A 23,592-nucleotide genomic window follows, 5' to 3' on the forward strand; every position below is an offset into this window, starting at 1 on the left:
CAGTTTGGCGAACTGTGCAAAAGAGGTAATATGGTCATCCGGGAGTTCACTGAACCACTGTATCGGTGTACCCGTGAAATTACCCATGAACATCTTGTACCGCACTGCATCTGACCCACCTGAGAAGATCATCTGGCATTAAATGTGGTAAGATGACTCTCAGGGTCTTCTACTCACGTGAAAGTGATCTTAGGTGCCACATAGTGCGCGGTTACGTGAGAAAGGCTCAGGGAAGTCTCTCTTAGGCGGGTTTGGATCTCGCTCTCTCAGGTTACGTCGATCTCGCTGTTATAGGTCTCTACGCAAATTCTCATTTTTTGCGTAACTCTTCTCGTACTCTCTCTTGCTCCTGTCTGGACTGTTCGTTGGCCTCTTGGAGATTCCTAATGGTCTCCATAACCTACTATAGTGTGGGAGCCTCACCTCCTTCTTGTCCTGGTGGTACTTGCCTCGTATTCCTCATCTTCGTTTGTAAACTCGAACCAGAATGTGGATGAGATCAAGTTTTAGCGTGTCCCACGGTGGGTGCCAAATGTTCTCGCCGGTTGACTAGGTTGAACGCCTTCTCTTGAATTTTTCGCAGTTGAGTATTGACTTGTGTCTCTCTGTTGAACTGAAACATGACTCCGTTGTGACAGAGGGCGCCCTACCTGTTGATTGCACTCCGACGCTCAAGTCAGTAAGGGCTCACAAAAAGTAAACAATTTTTAGTCTAGTGTGCAAAAACAATGTACCTTCACTTAGAGACTCAATCTCCTTTTATCACCACACATGCAACGTGCAACAGCTATCCCTGGAGATAAGCAAATCTCAAATGAAAACATTCACATTAAATTTTTATCTCTAACAGAAAACCACCTGCCATGGGCACCAATGATCTTCAGGTGTTAACCGCAGGCTCACTTTCTGTTACCAATGCACCTCCCTATCTTCCTAGGGTTAATAACAACTATCCACGTGCAACAAACATGCAACAAAAAAAATATTGACTCGTAATAATAACAAATATACACAATAATCTCAAATATTATATTCACTGCCCCATATATATCGATAAGCACGTGTACACAAAATTATTTCGTGCAACGACCCTACTGTGCGCTTTGGGCTCATCCCTGTAAGAGGGCCATTTACGCAAGTCTCACCCAGGACCAACAACTGAGCTATCACAAATTTACTACCGAGAACCGAGCTTTGATCAGTACATTTACCCTTTTACCTGTGAACAACACCCTACCAGAGGATTCATTGGAAATTGTACATGAGTTGCCTTCAAAATTAACCTTGTAGCCCTTGTCACATAGTTGCCTAATACTTAGAAGACTGTGTTTTAGTCCTTCCACACATAAGACATTCTCAATTGTGGTTGAATTTTCAGTATCAACATTTCCTCTTCCAAGAATCCTTCCTCTGTTATTGTCTCCATATGTGACATGCCCTTCAGCTTTAAGTTTCAGACTTGTGAACTGAGCCAAATCACCAATCATGTGATTTGAGCATCTACTGTCCAAGTACCACTGGTTTTTCCTGTTGTTTTTCTGCACAAACAAGATTAACACATATGGTACCCCTTATTAGACTAGGGTCCAACAGGACTAATACCTTTCCTTAGGAAACAATTTGGCCAATCCTTTAGGAACAAGGTATTTTCTAGCTTTACATGTTCTAGAGATATGTCTAGATTTCATACAATAAAAGCAAGAGACAAAATGCATTGTATTTGAACTGTTAAAAGAAGAATAACCTGTTTTAGAAGGAACAAAAGAACTAGACAGCTTTTTAACATTGTTCTTTCTTCCAGAATTATATCCTAGCCCATCTTTATTAAAAACAACATTCTGTTATCCTAGAAGAGTTTCAAGATTTTCTCTTCCTATGGTGAAATTTGATAAGGTTTTCAAAAGATATTCTACTTGTTTTTCCATTTTCTTACAGTTTTCACAGGTTTTTATGGATGCATGCAAACATGTCAATTCAAGACTAACAAGATCAATTTTAGCTTTGTGTAATTCTTCCTCAAGTGACTTAACCTTAGGTTCAAGTACCTTGTTTGCATTATTCAGTTTGTTACATATGACAACTAATCTGTTTGCTTCATCATGGGTTTCTTTAAAGGCAATTAATAGTTGATCATAAGTTTCAGAATCAGTGGAAAACTCACTAATCGAATCAGATATTGATCCTTCAATATTCACCATGAAGCACAAATTTGCTTCTTCACTTCGAGTTGAGGAGTCACTTGTTGAGGAGACTTCATTTTCCTCCCAGGAAATATATTATCCTTTTCCTCTGCCTTTTTCACCCTTCTTGTTGGCTGGTTTTTCTTTATTTTGATTGTTTGGACAATCAATCTTTATGTGACCTGGTTTACCACAGCCAAAGCAAGTGTAGTTAGAAGAATTTGATTCATTGGGTTTATAGCACCTTTTCCTTTGTTGAGTCTAGTCTTGGTTTCTATTTTAGGAATTTGCTGAACTTTCTGGTGAACAGACTCAAAGTCTCAACATGTTCAGGATTTTCTTCTTCATCACTTGTATCATGTTGTATGCTAGTCTTTAAAGCAATTCTCTTGGTTCTTCACTCCACTGTTTCTTGTTCTTTTAGTCTTTTGAGCTCTAGCTCATGCTCCATCAGTTTTCCAAACAAAGCAGCAGTGGACAACTTGGATAAATCTCTGGTTTCAAAGATTGTTGTTAACTTGGGTTGCCAACTCCTGTCAAGTCATTTCAACACCTTAATGTTGAGCTTTTCCCTGTCAAAAACCTTCATAAGTCCAGTGAGATGGTTTACAATATGTGTAAACCATTTTTTCACATCGGCAATATTTTCTTCTGGCTCCATCTTGAAAAGTTCATATTCTTGAATGAGTGAGTTCTTTCTTGATCTTTTCACATCATCTGTGTCGTCATGTCTTACCTCTAATATTTCCCACATCTCCTTAGCCGAGTTGCACTGAGACTCTCTAAAGAATTCATCCATATTCAAGGCAGAGGTGATGATGTTCTTTGCTATAGAATCATATTGAGCCTTCTTCTTTTCACTTTCACTCCATTCTGACCATGACTTCTTTATAGTTTCTTCTTTGACCACCTGCATAGCTACAAAATGTCCATTGACCACTGCATCCCAAATTCTCATGTCAATAGATACCATTAAAATATTCATTATAATTTTCCAAAATGCATAATTCAATCCACCAAACATAGAAGGTCTATTGATAGACACACCCTCAGCAAAAGGCATTTTAAACTCAGACATAATGCACAAAACTTGAGTAAAATACAAGTCCTAGATCTTGATACCAATTGTTGGGTCTATTAGTATCTAAGTTCAAGAGAGGGTTGAATTGAGCTTTTAAAAATTTTCACAAACAGAAATTGTTTTCTAGTAATCCAGAAAAAGAATAGATTGATTTAAAAAAGAACAGATTTATTTTCTGATTACTTTTTCAAATCCAAAACCTTAATCAGATTAGCTTGAGATTAAAAGATAGTTTTTCCATAATAGTGTAGGCTCTTTTACTGCAGCAAAATTTACACCCTGAAATTCAACTTTGAATCTTTAACAAGTGATCTTGAAAAGAATATGAATCTTAAAAAGAGTTAGTTTAAAGATTTATTACTCTCTTTAAACAGCCAACACACAGATTCAGATATTTGCAAACAACAAAGAACTTATTCAGGATCTTTGAAGAACAGTATGAACAAGCCCAGAAAGAACAAATTTAATTTTGATTCAACAGATTTATTTTCATGGCAGATTATCAAATTATGCAGAAAACAAGTGTAGGGATTGAGAAGAAAGATGGACACACGGTTTATACTGGTTCACTCATCAAGAGCTACATCCAGTCTCACCTCACACCAAGGTGAAATCCACTAAACAATTCAAAAAAAATTACAAAACCTTGTGGTTCTTGAACCCTTCAAGAACAAGCCACACACAATGTTGAAAGACTCTATTTCAGCAGCAAGAACACTCCAAGAAACCCTATCAAGAAGTGTCTAAACAACCACCTCTACACAAGAATGAATAAGGAAAGAAAGCACCTGAAGAGAAGATGCAAGAAACCTAAAACAACAGCACTTTTCTATAGTTCAGCAATGACAGAACCTCAACCCTTGACCAAGGCACACAATGAACAAACACACTTGAATTTCTTTAAGAGAACCTTTCAAGAAAACATTCAAAGCTTTTGTCTCTCAATGAAAACTCTTGGATTTGTGTTTAAAAACGTGATCACTCAGTATCCTTTCATGTGAGATGTGCCTCTCTTTATATAAAAAACAGTTTATAACAGTTTTTCAAAAAATAGTTGAAAGTTGTTATAAAAAGAACTGGTTGAAGTTAAAATAAATGGATTGTTTTTCTGAAAAACAAAAGATGACTTTAAAACCATTTCCGGCTCATCTTAACCAAAAGATGCCCTAACAAAATTTTGAAAAACATTAACCAGTTCATAAATAAATATATTGTTTTACAAATCAACAGATTTATTTTTGTGTAGTAACCTGATTTTGAGAAAACTTAAGGTAGTTGATAAAAGATTTTTGAAAAACTTTTTGTGCTTGATCTTACCACCTTGGTTTAGGATATGAAGTGGGTCACGAAGCAAAAGGCCACCTTAAACTCACTCTAACCTACTATGACCACTAATAACATCTTCACTAACTTCAAAGCAAACAATACATTTTTCTACATCAAACACACACTAAGACTTCCTGAGAAGAAGCTTCATCCATCTTCAACAACAGTGGTCAATGCAATCAAGTCCTTTTTTGATTCAGAAATGGCAGTTACCTTTAACTGCCATGGTCTGTCAAAGCATTTTAGTATCTTGATGTTAAAATCATATTGAGCCTTTTTTCCTTCACTCTCAGTCCATTGAGAACAATGTTTTTCAATAAAAACATTATCTCTTTAAAGCTTAGGAATAAAAGGATCATTAGTGATAGCATCCCTAATTTCTCTATCAACTGACTCAACAAAAAATTTCATTATTATCTTCCAGAATTGATAGTTCATCTCACAAAACAAAGGTGTTTTGTTTATAGAAACACCTTCCCCAAATAGTAGTTTTTCAGCCATTTTTCAAAAGGGATTTAGTATCGAAATTTGAGTATCTTTCAAGAACTTATCTCCTGACGCCAATTGTTAGAATGTATGGATGAAACAAAAGGGGATGAATTGTTTTAGCAAGATTTTCGCAAAAACTGGAAGTAGATTGAAAATATCAGTTATACTGGTTCACGTAGAGAAATTTATACTGGTTCACTCTTAACCAAATGCTACATCCAGTCCCCAGCACACCATTGAGAATTCACTAAGTAATCAAAAGCAGATTACAACACAGCCAAAAATGTTGATCTTGAACCCTTCAAGAACAACAACACTCTCAACAAAACCACAATGTCTAGAAACGCTATTTGAAATTTTTTTACACACAATATATAATTAAAAGAAAGAATTAGAATACACATGGGTTGTACAAAGTTGAAGAACAATAGAACAGAAAATCCAGATTCCTATTTCACACAAAAGCAATGATCATATGACAAGATTGATTCTTAAAGCTCTTTGATCTTTCTCTTGAAAAATGTTTTCAATAATCTCTCTTCTTCTTTTTAAAATGATCAGAAAACAATTTTTACATAGATTTTTAAAGATGGTTAAAACAATTTGATCATTAAATGAAATACGTTAAATACATTTAAAAACAGTTTAAGAAAACATAACATAATCATGTTAAAATCACTTAATTGATTTTTTAAACAAACTGGTTGTTTTCATTTTCTGTTAAAAGACTAAACATAAAAAGCCACTTCATTTATCAAAATAACTTATTGATTTTGCTTTACAGAAAAGACAAAAGAAAACAAATCATTTTTAAATCCTTTTAAAAACCCTAAGTGTAATTCAATCAATTGTCACGATAAATCAACCTGTTGAAAAACTTGTTGTAGTCACCAAACTTGAACAAAAACTTTTTCAACTGATTTAAAACACGAAATAACTAACTAAAATTAACACAAAATTGAAAAACAAAACTTTCAAAAGAGATTTCAAATCATACGAACTTGGATCATAACTAAGTGTAAATTAACAACTCAAATTCTACCTAACTACACACACAACAACAGATTCTTCAAGTCTTCAAGCTGGATTTGGAAATCATCAAAGCATCTTGTTCAACATGGTTTACTTAATGTTTTTGTTGTAGATGACATCAATTGTCCCATGGTGCTTGAGTTGTTACGTTCTTCTCTTGTCGATATTGACTGCCCTATCGACATCAAATGATATGATTGTCTTGTGGCGAATTATGCCTTGAACTTGGCGACTAAGGTGTCAAAGCAATCAATAGAGTGGGTGAGCAGCCGCGTGGACTAGCTTAATGCAACTCCCTTCAACGAAGTGAGGAATACTTGACACAATAGGGCATCACGGTTTGTGTATAGGCTGACCTAGGCATCCACATGCTTGTCTGAATCGGTCGTGCCTTCATACTTGTCCAGGGTTGGGTTCTTCCAAGTGCTTAGGAAGAGACTTTCATGATGGTCTTAGTGAATGGGTCATGTTGAGGGGAGGCCATGTGTGCTAATCAAGATGGATTGCCTCGTACTTTGGTGATGGCAGTTGTCGGCCTTTTCTGTTCTTGGTGGGATGCGCTGACTAGCTCGGTGGGATCACAAGTTTCCTCCTATGTGATTGGGATAGTTTGGCTATCACCTAACTTCTACTTTATGAGCATTCTCCTCCCTAAGGACAACTATTTCTTCCTTCTCCTCCTCTTCAGAGTGTTTACCTTCTCTTCATTCTTTCTCTTCAACATTTCTATCTCCCTTCTCATCTCCCTGATCATTACCATCGGGTTTTCCTGATGATTCTCGTCCTCTTCCAATGTATGTCTGTCATTGCTCATCATGTTTCTAGTTGTTACCATGTGGATCTTCTGTAAGGTTTTTTTTTTCCAGCTCCACAGTAGGCACAAAAAGTGTTCTTACAAAGGTCAAATATTTACACTCACTCTCCACGGTCTTCGATATTTGATATTCGGTCTCTTGGTCTCGCAGTCTTTCAACTTCACGGTCAAGTCTCTTCATGCCACGATATTTGTAGGTTGAGACCTGTAAATTCATTCTGATGCTGAAGTTAGTTTAAGTTCGAAATCAATTCACAAGATTAGATTTTTCATACCTAATAACTTTGGGATATTCTCGTATTTATAAGAGTTGTTTTGGACTTCTAATAATACAAGTAGATGAATTAGATCCAACAACCTAATAACCTAATTGTATCCTAATTCTAATTTATAAATACTTGTTATATATTAATCGTAATTTAGATCCTCTAAGTCTTGTCACGTGCAAGACGTGCTAAAGTGCCGAATGTCAATATAAATTCAGTCTCTCGATTTGCATCTCGGTAGTACAATAGTTATAAAAGTTAGTAACATAATCTACTTAATTTGATAAAATTTAATTTAAATAATGAAAAACATATTCTTTTAGTTTGATAATTTTTTTTTAAATTATTTAATGTGGTAAAAAGTTTGTTTATTTTTTATCAGGATAAAGACCTAAATAAATTTTTTATATATTCCGTGCATCAACACAACTTATCCTATTAATTTAAAATGAATTTTTCAAATCAAATTTATGATAACCCACCCCAATTTCTTTCCATTCAAACATACTATTTTTTTTTTCAAATTATTTCTCACTTATTTGTCTTCCTTTTTTTTTTATTTTCTTTTAGTGTTCTATATTTTTTTTCAATACCAAACGAATTAGACAAAAAGGAAGAGACTCACCATTTATTTATGTTTTCAAAGTAATATATGTTTTAAGCATAAATAAAAGTAAGATATGTTTTAAAATGTTGTCTTTTAAAAATTAAATTAAATTAAATTGTTGAAAGAAATATGAATGAAGGTTGTGAAAACCACTGGGCTTGTTGTGGGCACTGATCCAAAGTCGCATCTTTGCTCAACTCGTCATCGCCAAGCAAATCGCAGCAAAGCAGAGTCTGAGACTGAACTCCGACGATGCCTCCCGTCGCTCCTCGATCCGGCGATGCCATATTCGCCAACGTCGAACGCGTTGTAAGCAACCCTTACCCAAAACCGAAACCAAAACCCTCTATTTGGTTTTCCAGAAAATAACACTGCAAAAAGTCCTCTCTCCTCTCGATCCTGCAACAATTTCCTCTCCACACACTGGATTCCTCGATTTTGTTTTTCTTTTTTCCTGAAAAATGTGAACTTTCTTTATGCTGAAGTTTGTGGAATTTAGTGAGTTCGTTTCATGGGATCGTAATTGGTTTGGATTGTGCAGAATGCGGAGCTGTTTACTTTGACTTACGGTGCAATTGTGCGTCAATTGCTCACGGATCTGGAAGAGGTTGAGGAGGTTAACAAGCAGCTTGATCAAATGTAAAACTTTGAATCTCTCTCTTCTTTTGAATTTGATAAATGTGGATAGTTTATCGTTTTATGTAAAAAAAATAATTTTTTGGTTCATTGATTTTCGGGGTGGGAGACTATCATTGTTTGTTAACCTTTCCTTCATGTAATAAAAAAAGTCAGTTATGTGCCATGTGGAATTTGCCCCGATAATGGACATGTGGTGATCCTAGACCATATAATAATTTCTTGTAAGAAAAATAGGAATAGAAAGAGAAAAGAAAATGGAAGATAAAGAGGGTTTATCAGTATAATGTAATTACCCTATTCATATTTAGATTGCTTATATTACGTAAGTGAATTTTGGTGGGTGGTTGGTTTTTCAGGGGTTATAATATTGGAATCCGTTTGATTGATGAGTTTTTAGCTAAGTCTAATGTCTCAAGATGCAACGATTTCAAAGAGACAACTGATGTAATTGCAAAGGTATTGTACTGTATTTTTTGGTCTTTACTTGCTGGAGAAAAATGTGTGAAGTCATCCTCGTTGTACTGCATAAAAAGTTCTGCGCTTCTGTTTGTTCATTTTATCTATGTTATTTAATGTGCAGCTTTCTGAAATTAACTTGCTATTTAATGTTGTTGGTAGTATCAAAAAAGAGATCTTGTTGACGAGTGCTCTAAGGATGCTTGTTAAGAAATCAGTAAATAGAATGTTTTTCTCAGAAATCATTGAGAGTGGATTTGCAATATTAAATGTTACGCTTTCCTGGAAAACTTTTCCACTTTTGATTCATGAATTGGTTCTTTTAAATGAAGCTAAAGCTTAAATGGACAAGTTCCACAAAATTGTTTTACTTTTCTCTTCTCATTAAAAAGGTAATTTCTTATTATTTCATTTTCTCTCTTGCTTTTAATTGTGTAATTTGAAAATTCATATATTACATCCTTATGAACTGTATTCTTCTAAGAAGTATGTTAGTAAATTTTATTTCATAGAAATGAGTATTTATTTTCATGTATATATGTCATTTGAAAATACTAGTATATGGACTCAGGTGAGCTGCACCTGCTCCACACATTATTTATTATTAACTCTTATATGCACTAGTTTGTAGTTGGATTTTGGTTGGACCTGAGTATTTAGTTAAAATAGTATGTTTCTGAGATTGAATATACTAGGCATAGGAATCAACCCTTGTGAAGGGGAAATCCTTGGAAAGGAGACCTTTCCTCTTTGCTCTGGTCATATTTAGAAAAACAATAAAATAATTAATTTCTATAAATTCTTTTCACTATTTCTGTTGTGGTTTCCTAACAGATTTGAACTTGATTCCGCACAACACATTTGTGGCCTTTTTATGGAGGGAGGGGGAGGGGGGGTGGGTGGTTGTATAATTTCAACATAATGCACAACTAAGATTAAAAAGTGAACTGCTATTATCTTGAAGTGCATTGTTTGGCCGTTTTAAGTGCTACCTCACTAAAAAGGGTTATGCCATAGAGCAATTGATGTAATAACATGTTACTTTGTAAATATAGAGTGTCAATGAAAGGATGGGCAGGAGGCCCAAAAGAAAGAAGATTAAATGGTTAAAGGATTTTACATAATATAGTTAGATTATGGTTTATTTGTCTTGAGCCAGGAATGACTTGTTGAAATAATACTTGTGTTGAGTCAGGAGTGACCTATTGAAATAATACTTGGGTTGAGTTAGGAGTGACTTCTTGAATGAATACTTCGGGTTGAGTCATGAGTGTCTTGTTGAAAGAATACTTGGGGTTTAGCCATGAGTGGCTCGTTGAAAGAATACTTTAGTTGAGCTAGGAGTGGCTTGTTGAAAGAATACTTGGGGTTGAGCCAAGAGTGGCTTCATGAAAGAATAATTGGGGTTGAGCCACAAGTGGCTTGTTGAAAGAAATACTTGGGGTTTGAGCCATGAGTGGCTTGTCGAAAGAATACTTTAGTTGAGCTAAGAGTTGCTTGTTGATAGAATACTTGGGTTGAGTTAGGAGTGGTTTGTTGAAAGACTATTTTTTTGTACTTCGCAGCGGTAGTCTGCTTAGTGGAACATTACTTATTGGTCAAGAACTGGATGTAGTACGTGCTATCAATCGAACTTATATAAATGCTGAGTAATGCTTCTCTCTTTAACCTTTTACATTGCATGTTATTAAGTCCGTGCTAATTAAAGAAGGTGAAGCTTTTTCAAACTAAGTTTGTAGAAGTCTTTGTTAGATCGTCTAACTGGCGAAGTATCATAAGATACTTGCAAAAACCTGCTAAAATTTTAAAACACAGTTCAACCTTCTCATGTTTTTCTTGTCTTTCACACCCTCAAATGCTGGTTTCAAAATCTTAACAGCCTCTGTCACAACCACCGTCATTGTCATTAACATACTTCCACTCACATTTTTTGGTCACATTTCCCACTAACCCCTTCCATATCTTTTTACTCTGACCTTAACCACAGTCAACCTCCCACACTACTCTTACACCCTCTTCCTTAGTGTTTGTCTCATTGCCTTGCCTACTTCAAACACACATAGATCTCTCTATACCCCCTAACTCAACTATTCAGTTGACCACAATGTTCACTTACCTACCCACACACGTAAAACTACTAAAACTACCCTCGAACAAAACACAACATCCCCACCACCCATTCCACCTGAAGTTGTTCCCCACCAATCTATCACATCAACTCTAGCACGTCCAACTGGCCCCATAATACACACACCTTGCAGACCCCAAATTTAAAACACAACCTACCCATCGCTAATCCCTATGAGCTCCACAAACCCAATAAACCATCACATGTCACCCCTACAGTGTCACTTCCTTTGGATTTTCCTATCTCTTCACAACTGTTACTTGTACCTCCACCATCCCACCGACTAAAGCCTATACCCATTCCTGACAAATATCGCCGCCCCCCTCACATATTTTGTTGACTCCTTTTTCCAAGCCCCAGCAATCATCCCATCACATGATTGTTAAAAATAATATTTATAATATTTTTTTTTCTTTTCCTAAAGATGATAGTGACACTTGTAGGGTCATCATTTAGTTGTTGATACATTTTAGATTATATGTGTATTCCTTCCTGCCTATTATAATCAAGGAAATGATCAATGTTTATGTTTGTCTTCCTTATAGCTTTAACGGTAATTTTTAGGGTATTTTATAGTAGATAGCCTATAGCTTCCTATCTGTCAACCTCATCAGACCCATGCTTTTATTAAGTGGGATTTTGGTAAAACAATTTCTTTCTCTCTCTGCACCTTACAACGAAAGCTTTTAAAAGAAAATCAATTATGTTACAAATATAATTAGTGCCCAAACTTGGTTTAAGAATGATGAGTACCACTGTCCTGGTTAACCACTTGTCATCACCAACTATCTAGTCAATATTCACTCACTTTTGCCAAGTGTTGTAGGAGGATATCATATACATGATTCCTTTATGATTTTGTTCTATTATACTCAGCTGGCTTTTGTCACATGTTGTGATTGGTTTGGGCTATGGGTGTTTAATTTCAGTACGTAACAGCTGGGTGACACTTTGATTGGTATGTATGAGGTTCACAGTTTTAAACATTGATTCTTGGCTTTTTTATCAACAATTTTTTGTTTGTTTATTAATTATATTACTCGTAAAATGTATTTAAACGAGAAGGTAAGTTTTTAATTTTATCAACTTTACTCTTGCTTTTTTATACAGGTTGGTTTTAAAATGTTCCTTGGTGTTACTGCATCTGTGACCAATTGGGATGCTGATGGGACATGTTGTAGTATTGTTTTGGAGGATAATCCTTTGGTAGATTTTGTTGAGCTTCCTGACAACTGCCAAGGTCTGTACTATTGCAACATCTTAAGTGGAGTCATTAGAGGAGCCTTAGATATGGTAAGTTCTGCTCCTAATTGTTACTTCAATTTACTTGCCACTTCAACTTTATAGAACTTCAGTTTATGAAATACCAATTATTTTTTTTTCCACTTTTAACAGTTAGGAAACTTGGAAAATATATTAGTTTGATTACTGCATCCTTCCTCTGTGGTCTTCTAAATTTGAGTAGTCTCAGACATGAAATAGACGACTCCTATATTGTTTGTGTAGCATTGTTGGACATGGAAAGGGATATGTTTAACTTGAAAATTTCCACATTTTGGGCAAGTTCAACTTGACCAAATCATGTCACTGAAGTCATCCTAATTAAATTGCTAAACACCTTTATGATAGTCAATTGTCCTGGAGGAAAATGAGGCATGGTACGTGATATTCTGTTTTCTGTTTAATCTTGGGATTTGGGAGTCATAGTGAGGCATTAAAGGGTTTTTTTTCCACAGCATAAGCTTTGTTCTATATTTGTAAACATGATTCCCATATATCATGTACAGGTGTCAATGAAGACTGAGGTAACTTGGCTCCGTGATGTGCTTCGAGGTGACGATCTGTTTGAGTTGCAGGTAAAACTTCTCAAGCATGTTCCAGAAGAGTATCCATACAAAGATGATGAGTGAATTTGTTTTTGTAGTACTGTATACCCGAGGTTTTTATTCATTGCTGCAGTATTAGATTATCATATTCTGACTTGTCCTGTGTGTATTTTGATGAAACACTAAAAACAGCAGAAAATATTTAATTAAATCATTATCATATTTTGATAGTGAGCTACGATCTATATGATTTCTAGGGGACCTCTAGATTTTTTCAGTTCTTATTACATTCCTCATTATATGTTATTATAGACATGATATAAATGTTCTAACTATTTTATTATAATTAAAAAAAAAAACATGTTTCATGATTAAAAAATATTTCAGTTTGGAGTCCCTGTATTATCAGTAATTGTATATTCGAATTCCCTGATGCTTTTTTGGATTGTAATTTTCCTCGGGATTTAAAACCACTTGTTAATATAAACTTCAGGCATCTGTTTTGTACTCTGAGATTTCTCAGAGGTGCCATTTGTCGTGCACTGATTTTTCTCTTCTAAGAAGTTCCATGTTTAAGGAAACCTTCCTTATATTTCAAGGTTGTTGGAGCTTCCATCGTCACAACACTTAGTTTAGGAGCGTTTCTTCAATACAAATCTGTGAGTTTTTTTAACAGTAAAAAATAACTTTTAACCCAGAATCAACCAAAGAAGGGAGAAAATAACAGCTTTGGGATCATCAAACATCCAACAAATGAAATAAATACTTGACCATAATAGAAGCTCAAAAGTAAAAAAAAAAATGCTCTAAATATAACAAATTATCATTTTACTCTTAATTTGTTTCTTGAGATTTGTATAAGAAACACCGAAGACTTTTTGGAAAATGCCAACTTATTCTTCTTGCAGTCTCGTATTCCAATTTCACAAAATGAGAGAGATGTAAATAATTGGAGATTTGAAGTCATTTAGAAAACAAAATTATTTAGTGTCATTGATATATTTTTTAATGGTTCGTCATGGAAAACACTGAGGTGAGGAAATAAATTTGTGCCCTGATTTTTATTTTTTTTTAATTTTCTCTTGTACTCACATTTCCCTAGCAAAATTTTAAGGAGAAATTAACGTGACAACTACGTCTTCTATTTTACTTCATACGCGATAAAAATGAAGAATGGGAAAAAAATCGGTCTCTATCTAATAGGACTTGTTTTGCTAACGAAAATCTCCACGACATATTCACTAATGACAGCAATGGTTGAGTAAAAAAGCTGCAAAATTAACCTTATTGTCATTGATATTGTTACATATATAAAAATTATTTAATAGTACATTAAAAATGTAAAATGATATTTAGTTTTTCTTCTACAATTACCATGATACACTGGAATAAACACTAACTAAACACCCAACAGTTACCACTATTGTACCCTCAAACAAAAAAACACTTTCCACATCATAAAAAAATAAAAATACAAGAATTAAATCCTTCTAAGTGGCTCAGGACGGCTAAGAGCAATTTTGTAGAAAGCTTACTAATATTAAATGGTGAAAGATGATGTTATAGGAACCTGTTACTGCAAATTCTCCTTGTCACAGAAAATATGTGCAACAAAGATTGAATCAAGTACCTCTTTCTGAGTGAGGCCGGCAGCATATTTTATTTAGTAAAAGACTACATTCCTTAGTGACAAATGGCCAAAATCTAGAGATTGTTGTAGCTGCTTAGAACGAAGTGTGGACTTTCATCTTTGTTTACACTAAGGGCGTTGATATACATGAACTTTTATATATAATATCAAACAGTTAAAAATTATCATAAATATGAATTTTAGAGTAATTATACAAGATAATAATCTTACATTATGTATGTTAAACTAACTTTTTCTCTCTGAATATCTATCTATCTTTACAAGATATACACACACATATATGGTTTTTTTCTTTGTTGTTTTTCGGGTAAAATGATACCATTGAAGGCAAGTAGATACTGATCGATATCAAAGACAAGAAATGGAAATTTTGGAATCCTCGAGTGAGATTGGCCCTACATAACAATGCAAAGGTAGAAAGACATTGCCAATAGACGTGCCTTGTAAATATCGGATCATTGCCTTATTAAGTTGGCAACAATACATGACTAGGTCCAATTGGCAACACAGCATATCCAGGTTATAACGGGAATGATTCTTTGCATTAATCTATATTATTGTAAGAACTGCAAGAAGACAGATTAACAGTGACCCTCATGGAATTTTGTGCCGGGCTAATAAACTAGGTGCAACAACAACAACTATCAAACACCACATATATCAAATTACACAAAACAATGTTTTCTAAGTTTGAATTGTAACCTTTACGGTTTTGGTTGAAAAAAGACAACAGTAAGAGCCATTTGTTAGCTGCTGATTTTGCTAAGAGAATAGAGTTTGTATATGTTAGTCTTTCAGTATTTTCACTGAGATTGGTGATAGAGGGTACTGAATCTTGAAAAAATAAATTAAGGGGTATCTATCTCTTCACAGGGAGGGTTAAGGGGAAATGGGGAACAATGGTTTGTTTCGTTATGCAGATGGAGTGGACAAATTGTTGATGTTCTTTGGGACCTTGGGAAGCCTTGGAGATGGACTACAGACCCCTCTCATGTTTTACATTCTTAGTGAAGTGATCAACGCCTTCGGAGACAAAAACAGTCACTTGACAAAGCATGATGTGAACATGGTGAGCTTGTTCAATAAAATCTGTACCCTTCAGCTATAGACAACTGGTGTAATATGTGTGGCAGAAATGCATCAGCTCGTAGTACACAATTTTGATGGAAACTGCTTATGCTAACCTTTTGGCAGTTATTTGATTTAGAAGTTAAAGTTGTCATGTGAGTTTCAGAAAAAAAAAAAAGTTATTTGTCTCTTTAACTCTAAGTAAGTAGTCATGAAACTTTAAGAAATCACTGGAGCATGCACGTAGAAACTGATTTATCCATCTAATGAAGATTACCACTTAAGCAAGGTCTTCCCACAATTTGAGTTTTATGACATGATTACTCAACAGTTTTTGAAATTGCAACTTGCCTTTTTTCAGTATGCGTTGAGGCTTTTTTGTGCTGCACTTGGAGTTGGACTTTCAGCTTTTATTGGTAAGTTGTACATTTTGTAGCTCAGTTACTTCCCTAGCAGATTTAACATCAAGTTTGAAGTTATGCAATTAGCATTGCTAGTATTAGAAAAAGGAAATCTAACTACTTTTCATTCTTGATACCAATTGATGTCGTCTACTACAGAAGGAATATGTTGGACAAGAACTGCTGAGAGACAGGCTTCCAGAATGAGAATGGAATACCTAAAATCAGTCCTAAGACAAGAAGTTGGTTTCTTTGACACACAGACTGGTGGTACTTCAACAACCTACCAAGTTGTCTCACTCATTTCCTCAGATGCCAATACAATCCAAGTTGTCTTGTGTGAGAAGGTTTTTCCGCAGTTATGCATTTCTCATACTTGTTTGGAATTCAATGATGATCATAATCACATATCTCCAAAAGTAAAACTAGTACATAATAAGTGCATTAGTGACATACTTCTCTGAGTAAAAATAGTGTATGCACTAAGAGTGTAAGAGACTTTTACGCTGTCATCTAATCATAAATTGTCTTGTATAGTAAGTTTTATGATTTTTACCATAACTATCTTAAAATTAATACCAATGGTATTTTTTATATTTTAAAAAAATGTATACTTACAGTGCATTGAAATTAAACTCTGCTCATTAATTTTCTTACAAAAAAAAGTTGGTTGATCTGTAGTAAGTAATGGATCCTGCTAGCAAGAACCTTAAGGGAATCAATTAAAAGAATATGATACGGTTATTATTTAGAAAGATAGGAATCCCGGGAATAACAGCTGTAATTCAAAGAAAACCAAGAACAAGATATAGGAATTCCTAGGGAAGAAAGGAATTTGAGTTTTCTTAGTGGATGTGAGATCAGATAGAAAAGATTCAAGGAAGTTTCTGTATAATACTTATAGCTAGCTTCATTAATTTTTTTTAAATGAATTTATAGAGAATACAAGGTAAAGATGACAATTATAACTATCTAAAAAAATTATCTATATTATTACCCCTCCCTTAATTTCATTCTTGAATCTTGACCTCAAGAATGAAAAGATGGAAATTTTCTGCCAATATCATAATAAAACTCCCACGTAGCGTCTTCCTGAATTTGATGCTTCTTCCATTTGAGAAGAACCTTAGTTACAGCTTGACCTCTTCTTTTAACAATCAAGCGATCTAATATAGTCTCTGGTTCCTTTGCTGTAGTAACCTCTGTAATTTGACTAGGCACATCAGTAGAAGTGAGGGCTTTTCCCACAGGTTTTTTTAATTGAGACGCATGAAACTCATTATGCACTTTAGAATTTCTAGCAGAAGCAGTCTGTAAGCTACTGTTCCCACTTTGTTGATAACTGGAAAGGTAAATGGACTGTTGCTATTTTGTATAACTCCAGATTTCAGCATTTCAACTTTTCATTTACCACCACTCCATTGATGGTAAATGAAAAGTTGGGCCTGGATGAAGATGGGACCAAAATGAATTTGTATAGAAGTTTGATTGGATGTTTGTTGTATTTGTCTGCAATAATATCAAACTTAATGTTTACAAAAAGTTTGTTATCCAGACTCACGCCCTCACCAAGCTAACTTCACATGGGTGTAGGACAAATATTTTTGAGGTATTTCAAAGGCACAATTGACCTCGGCCTTTAGTTCATGAAGAAGAAGAGTGAAAATCTTCAAGGTTACTCTGACAGTGATTAGGTAGGAAGCTTAAACGAAGCAAAGAGTACAATAGGGTATGTACTTTCATGTGGAAGTGGTGTTTTCAGTTGGTACTCAAAGAAGCAAGATGTAGTTGCTGAATCCACAGCTGAAGCTGAATATAGTTCAGCAGCTACTATAGCAAATCAACAAGTTTTGAATAAAATAACAAGTCTACCATATCAATTGGAAAGGAACCTATTAAACATGGAAGAACAAAGCATATCAAGAATAGACATCATGCAATTAGAGAAACAAAAAAATCATAAGAAAAGGAAATATGTTTGGAACATTGCAGTTTTGAAGATCAATTAGCAGACATAGTAATGACGAAGGCCCTCCCAAAAGGAAAGTTTGAATTGCTAAGATAAAGACTTAAAGTGTTGAAGAAAAACATATCAAATAGGAGTATTAGAATTTGAGAATATTTCTTCAGTACAATGCAGTATCAGGTCTTCTGTCTTATTTACAATACATTTGCTTCTTATAATGAAAATAGGTTACTTCTGACAACGTTTGAGAATTCATATAGTTTACCCTTTTTTATTTACATTTTCTTCCTATCGAGTAAAGTACAACACTTGTAATGGTTACTTTTTACGCAATGAGAAACATGGCTTTGCAGGTCTACAAAAACAACTCTTTGAGTTTATTTGAACTTTTGTAATTGTTGTGATTGTGAAGCAGTCCCTTATGATAATATTCTGATTCCTTCTTCATTTTTATCTCATTTGTTCCTTGAAATTTATTCTGCATTTAATGTAATTTAATCTCCTCTGCTGTTAACAAGTGAACACGTTCTTCATAAGAATTGTTCACAAGGTAGCCAGTGAATCTGATCTTAACATGAATTTGAAATCTAACTAATTTGGTAACTTTTTAATAGATGGGTTTCAAAATCTGATAAAAACAGAACTCTTTATTTCTCTGTTTTATTAATTTATACTTTTTCTTTCTTTCTGAGTGTAGATACCTGACTGCCTGGCTTATATGTCAACATTCCTATTCTGCCACATCTTTGCATTTGTACTTTCATGGAGACTTACATTGGCAGCCATACCCCTCTCTCTCATGTTCATTGTTCCAGCACTTGTATTTGGGAAGATCATGTTGGATCTGGCAATGAAAATGATTGAGTCTTATGGGGTTGCCGGGGGGATAGCAGAACAGGCAATATCTTCAATAAGAACTGTTTATTCATATGTTGGGGAGAATCAAACACTAAACAGATTTAGCAGCGCACTTCAGAAAACACTGGAATTTGGAATAAAGCAAGGTTTTGCAAAAGGGTTGATGTTGGGAAGTATGGGGGTCATTTATATAAGTTGGGGTTTTCAGGCTTGGGTTGGAACAATTCTGATCACTAAAGTAGGAGAACAAGGTGGCCATGTGTTTGTAGCTGGCTTCAATGTTCTCATGGGAGGCTTGTGAGTGATTTTCTCATCTTTTATATTCTAGTTTTTCATCATATAGTTCACATTTTTAACATGACATGTTAATACCTATATGTTTAACTTCATGAATTTCAGGAGCATTTTAAGTGCCCTTCCAAATTTAACTGCCATCACAGAGGCAACTGCTGCAGTCACACGTCTTTTAGAAATGATTGATCGGGTGCCAACCATAGATTCTGAAGATAAGAAGGGAAAGGCCTTATCATATGTGAGGGGGGAGATTGAATTCCAAGACATCTACTTTTGTTACCCATATAGACCAGACTCACCAGTCTTGCAAGGATTCAATCTCACTGTTCCAGCAGGCAAGAAGGTAGGCCTTGTGGGAGGTAGTGGTTCAGGTAAATCCACTATCATAGCACTGCTTGAAAGGTTTTATGACCCTGTTGAGGGAGTGATACTCTTGGATGGTCACAAGACTAACAGGCTTCAACTGAAGTGGTTGAGATCCCAATTTGGTCTTGTAAATCAAGAGCCTGTTCTCTTTGCAACTTCCATAAAAGAGAATATATTGTTTGGAAAAGAAGGAGCTTCAATGGAAAGTGTGATAACTGCGGCTAAAACAGCTAATGCACATGATTTCATTGTCAAGTTGCCAGATGGATATGAAACTCAAGTAAGTTGGTCTCAACTTGATTCCTCAGATGAACTATGAAAACAAACTATAATACATATAGAGAAGAAAAGAAGAAAATGGAATAAAATTTCTATAAATTTGTTTGTGTTTGAGCATGCTTCTTTTGAAATTTCATTATAATAATATTCAAAGGTTTCTCTACCTAATACTTTATAGCACCAGAGCACATCAAAATAGTTTGATCTTTAATATTGTATTAAATGAACAAGACTTTATACCCCTTTTCATTTTGGTCTCTACATCGAAAAATCAACACTTTAGTTTGATCCTTACATGAAAAAATGCTTATAAATTGATTCTTACTGTTTACCGAAGTTACTGCAGTTTCAGATTTTGCTTAGTTGCCGAGTACTATTTTACAAGCACTTGTTCATGCATGGACCAAATAATATACTTTTTACAAGGTCTATAAAAACAAAACAGTGAAAAGTAGAGAACTAAATTTATTTAAATTTGTTATGTAAAGTACCATTAAAGCCTTGTTATTGCAAACCACTATGGTTTTCCTAGGTTGGGCAGTTTGGGTTTCAGTTGTCTGGTGGGCAGAAGCAACGCGTTGCCATAGCAAGAGCCTTGCTAAGGGATCCAAAGGTTCTCTTGCTTGATGAAGCTACCAGTGCATTGGATGCTCAATCTGAAAGAGTGGTACAAGCAGCCATTGATCAAGCTTCAAAAGGAAGGACAACAATCATCATCGCTCACCGCTTGTCTACAATTCAATCTGCTCACTTGATTGCAGTCCTTCAAGCAGGGAGAGTGATTGAAACAGGTACTCATAATGAGCTCATGGAATTGACTGATGGTGAGTATGCTCACATGGTAGAGTTGCAGCAAGTAACAACTCAAACTGATGAATTCAAACCTTCCAATCTTCAAATAGAAGGAAAGAACTTCCACAGAATGAGCACTCCACAAAGTCCAGCTGTGAGTTTCAGATCAAGCACTGTAGGCACTCCAATGTTGTATCCCTTCAGTCAGGGGTTTTCCATGGGAACACCTTACTCATATTCTATCCAATATGATCCGGATGATGATAGTTATGAAGATAATATGAAACGAGCAAATCATCCAGCTCCTTCACAGTGGCGTTTGCTGAAAATGAATGCACCTGAGTTGGGAAGAGCAATGCTAGGAATCTTAGGAGCAATAGGGTCAGGAGCAGTACAACCTGTGAATGCATACTGTGTAGGAAAACTTATATCAGTTTATTTTGAAACTGATAGCTCTAAGATGAAATCTAAAGCGAAAGACCTGGCCCTCATTTTCTTAGGAATTGGTGTTTTCAACTTCTTCACTAGTATTCTTCAGCACTATAACTTTGCAGTTATGGGAGAAAGGTTGACTAAAAGAATAAGAGAGAAGATGTTAGAGAAGTTGATGACTTTTGAGATAGGATGGTTTGATGATGAAGAGAACACTAGTGCGTCCATTTGTGCAAGATTATCCTCTGAAGCCAACTTGGTCCGTTCCCTTGTTGGAGATCGACTGTCTTTGTTGGCTCAAGCAGTTTTTGGGTCTGTCTTTGCCTACACTCTAGGACTTGTGCTCACATGGAGGCTTTCCCTTGTGATGATTGCAGTGCAGCCATTAGTGATTGGAAGCTTTTACTCAAGAAGTGTCTTGATGAAGAGTATGGCCGAGAAAGCTCGCAAGGCACAAAGGGAAGGAAGCCAACTTGCAAGTGAAGCTGTTATAAACCATAGAACCATAACTGCCTTCAGCTCTCAGAAAAGAATGTTGGCACTTTTCAAATCCACAATGGTAGGGCCTAAAAAGGAGAGTATTAGGCAGTCATGGATTTCAGGCTTTGGTCTTTTTAGCTCCCAGTTTTTCAACACTTCATCAACAGCACTGGCTTATTGGTATGGTGGGAGGCTCTTGATAGATGGGAAAATAGAACCAGAGCACCTCTTCCAAGCATTTTTAATATTACTCTTCACTGCTTACATTATTGCAGATGCTGGAAGCATGACTTCTGACTTGTCCAAAGGAAGCAGCGCAGTAGGATCAGTTTTTGCAGTTCTAGAAAGGAAAACTGAGATTGATCCTCAGACATCATGGGGTGGTGAGAAAAAGAGGAAAATAAGGGGCAGAATTGAGCTAAAAAATATTTTCTTTGCATATCCAACTCGACCTGATCAAATGATTTTCAAGGGCTTATGTCTTAAAGTTGAATCTGGGAAAACAGTAGCTCTAGTGGGGCACAGTGGTTGTGGTAAATCAACAGTTATTGGTCTCATTGAAAGGTTCTATGATCCTGCAAAGGGAACGGTATGCATTGATGAGCAAGACATCAAGTCCTATAATTTAAGAATGCTGAGATCACAAATTGCATTAGTGAGTCAGGAGCCAGCCCTTTTTTCTGGCACCATACGAGAAAACATTGCCTATGGGAAAGAAAACACAACTGAATCTGAGATAATAAGGGCAGCATCTTTGGCTAATGCTCATGAATTCATAAGGTACGCGAGAACTGCAAATAAATTTAACAAGAAAAAGCTTTTTCAGAATCACTTTTTTAAGCATTCTTTGTTCTGATGCCAAAAAAAATTTCATTTGTCTAAACACAACATTAAGGAAACAAACAAGAATTAAACTTAACATATTGACATGCTCAGTCTGCTAGAGAGAAGAACAACTAAACACTAGGTAGCATTTGACACAACTTTTTCAATTTCTCTTTTCCTTAAAAGTAAAAGCTCCTCTATAATTAGCTTATATAGCAGCTCACATTTATTGAAAAAGTGACTAACATAACAGCACTCATGAATAAGTTGTTTCCTTAATCGAAAATGAAACAGGGTTTACCTTTTTATATAAGAAGTAGTTGTTTCCATAAGCTATCCTAGAGAGCTTCTGAAAATAAGTTGAAAATAGATTTGGCAAGTATCATAAATTCTCCCAAACATTACACAAGTATTTATTCCTAAGTTATAATCTGTTATATGCTCTTCCAACTAACTTATAAAGGTTACTTATATCTTTTAGACATTGTGTTTGGGCCACCTTATCCCTTCAAGGAGAAGAGAAAATCAAATTATAGCTATCTAAACATGATATAAATATTAAGTTTTGTAATGGCAAAAGATTTTCCGAAGTTAAACTGCATTAGCTGCAGCTTGAAACCCTTTTTTTGTCTTGGTGGTTTTTGTGTGGCAGTGGAATGAATGAAGGGTATGAGACATACTGTGGTGAAAGAGGAGTTCAGCTATCAGGAGGTCAAAAGCAAAGAATAGCATTAGCTAGGTCCATTCTGAAGAATCCTGCAATACTTCTTCTAGATGAGGCAACAAGTGCACTTGACAGTGTGTCAGAGATCTTGGTCCAAGAAGCACTAGAGAAGATAATGGTTGGAAGAACATGCATAGCAGTGGCTCACAGGCTCTCTACAATACAGAAATCCAACTACATTGCTGTGATTAAGAACGGGAAGGTTGTAGAACAAGGTTCACATAACGAATTGATTTCACTCGGACGTGATGGTGCATACAATTCTCTTGTTAAACTTCAAATTGGTAGCTCTCCTAGATAAAATTTAGTACTAGTTGTAATATATAGTAGATTTTTTTGTTTTCTCTCTTTTGCTTTTCCAAGACAATAAACCCACATGTTATCGTAGAATCCTGGGTTGCCCCTCATGAAATTTAAGAATGTTCCATGTTTGCATGCTTGAAAGCCATGTGAAAAGAAAAGCTTGAACTGTGTTTCTGTTTCAGGAGAAACAAAAGTTGATTGTCTTGATACAACACAGTAAACTTTTGCTTTAACTCACTGTTATACTTGATGGGATTTGTTCCTATTTTTATTTTATATATATACCACTCTCATTCTTATAACATAAAA

At 35.2% G+C, this 23,592-nt stretch overlaps 3 protein-coding genes across 3 annotated transcripts; 2 read left to right on the forward strand and 1 right to left on the reverse strand.

Annotated features, from left to right (window-relative positions):
* Positions 1-2,721: 2,721 nt before the first annotated feature.
* On the reverse strand, positions 2,722-3,258 carry LOC137806250 (uncharacterized). The gene has a single exon (XM_068606258.1). The coding sequence runs from the start codon at positions 3,256-3,258 to the stop codon at positions 2,722-2,724; it is 537 nt and encodes a 178-aa protein (XP_068462359.1).
* A 4,625-nt stretch (positions 3,259-7,883) lies between these two features.
* On the forward strand, positions 7,884-13,121 carry LOC137812521 (uncharacterized). The gene is made up of 5 exons (XM_068614592.1): positions 7,884-8,104; positions 8,337-8,434; positions 8,791-8,890; positions 12,129-12,311; positions 12,806-13,121. The coding sequence occupies exons 1-5, from the start codon at positions 8,048-8,050 to the stop codon at positions 12,926-12,928; spliced, it is 561 nt and encodes a 186-aa protein (XP_068470693.1). The 5' UTR covers positions 7,884-8,047; the 3' UTR covers positions 12,929-13,121.
* A 1,546-nt stretch (positions 13,122-14,667) lies between these two features.
* LOC137826905 (putative multidrug resistance protein) lies at positions 14,668-23,424 on the forward strand. The gene is made up of 7 exons (XM_068633097.1): positions 14,668-15,564; positions 15,925-15,979; positions 16,124-16,311; positions 18,628-19,085; positions 19,188-19,728; positions 20,260-22,211; positions 22,909-23,424. Exons 1-7 carry the CDS (start codon positions 15,385-15,387, stop codon positions 23,279-23,281), a joined length of 3,747 nt encoding a protein of 1,248 aa, XP_068489198.1. The 5' UTR covers positions 14,668-15,384; the 3' UTR covers positions 23,282-23,424.
* Positions 23,425-23,592: the final 168 nt, after the last annotated feature.

Source organism: Phaseolus vulgaris, chromosome 11 (assembly GCF_000499845.2).
Source record: "Phaseolus vulgaris cultivar G19833 chromosome 11, P. vulgaris v2.0, whole genome shotgun sequence".
Taxonomy (NCBI): domain Eukaryota; kingdom Viridiplantae; phylum Streptophyta; class Magnoliopsida; order Fabales; family Fabaceae; genus Phaseolus; species Phaseolus vulgaris.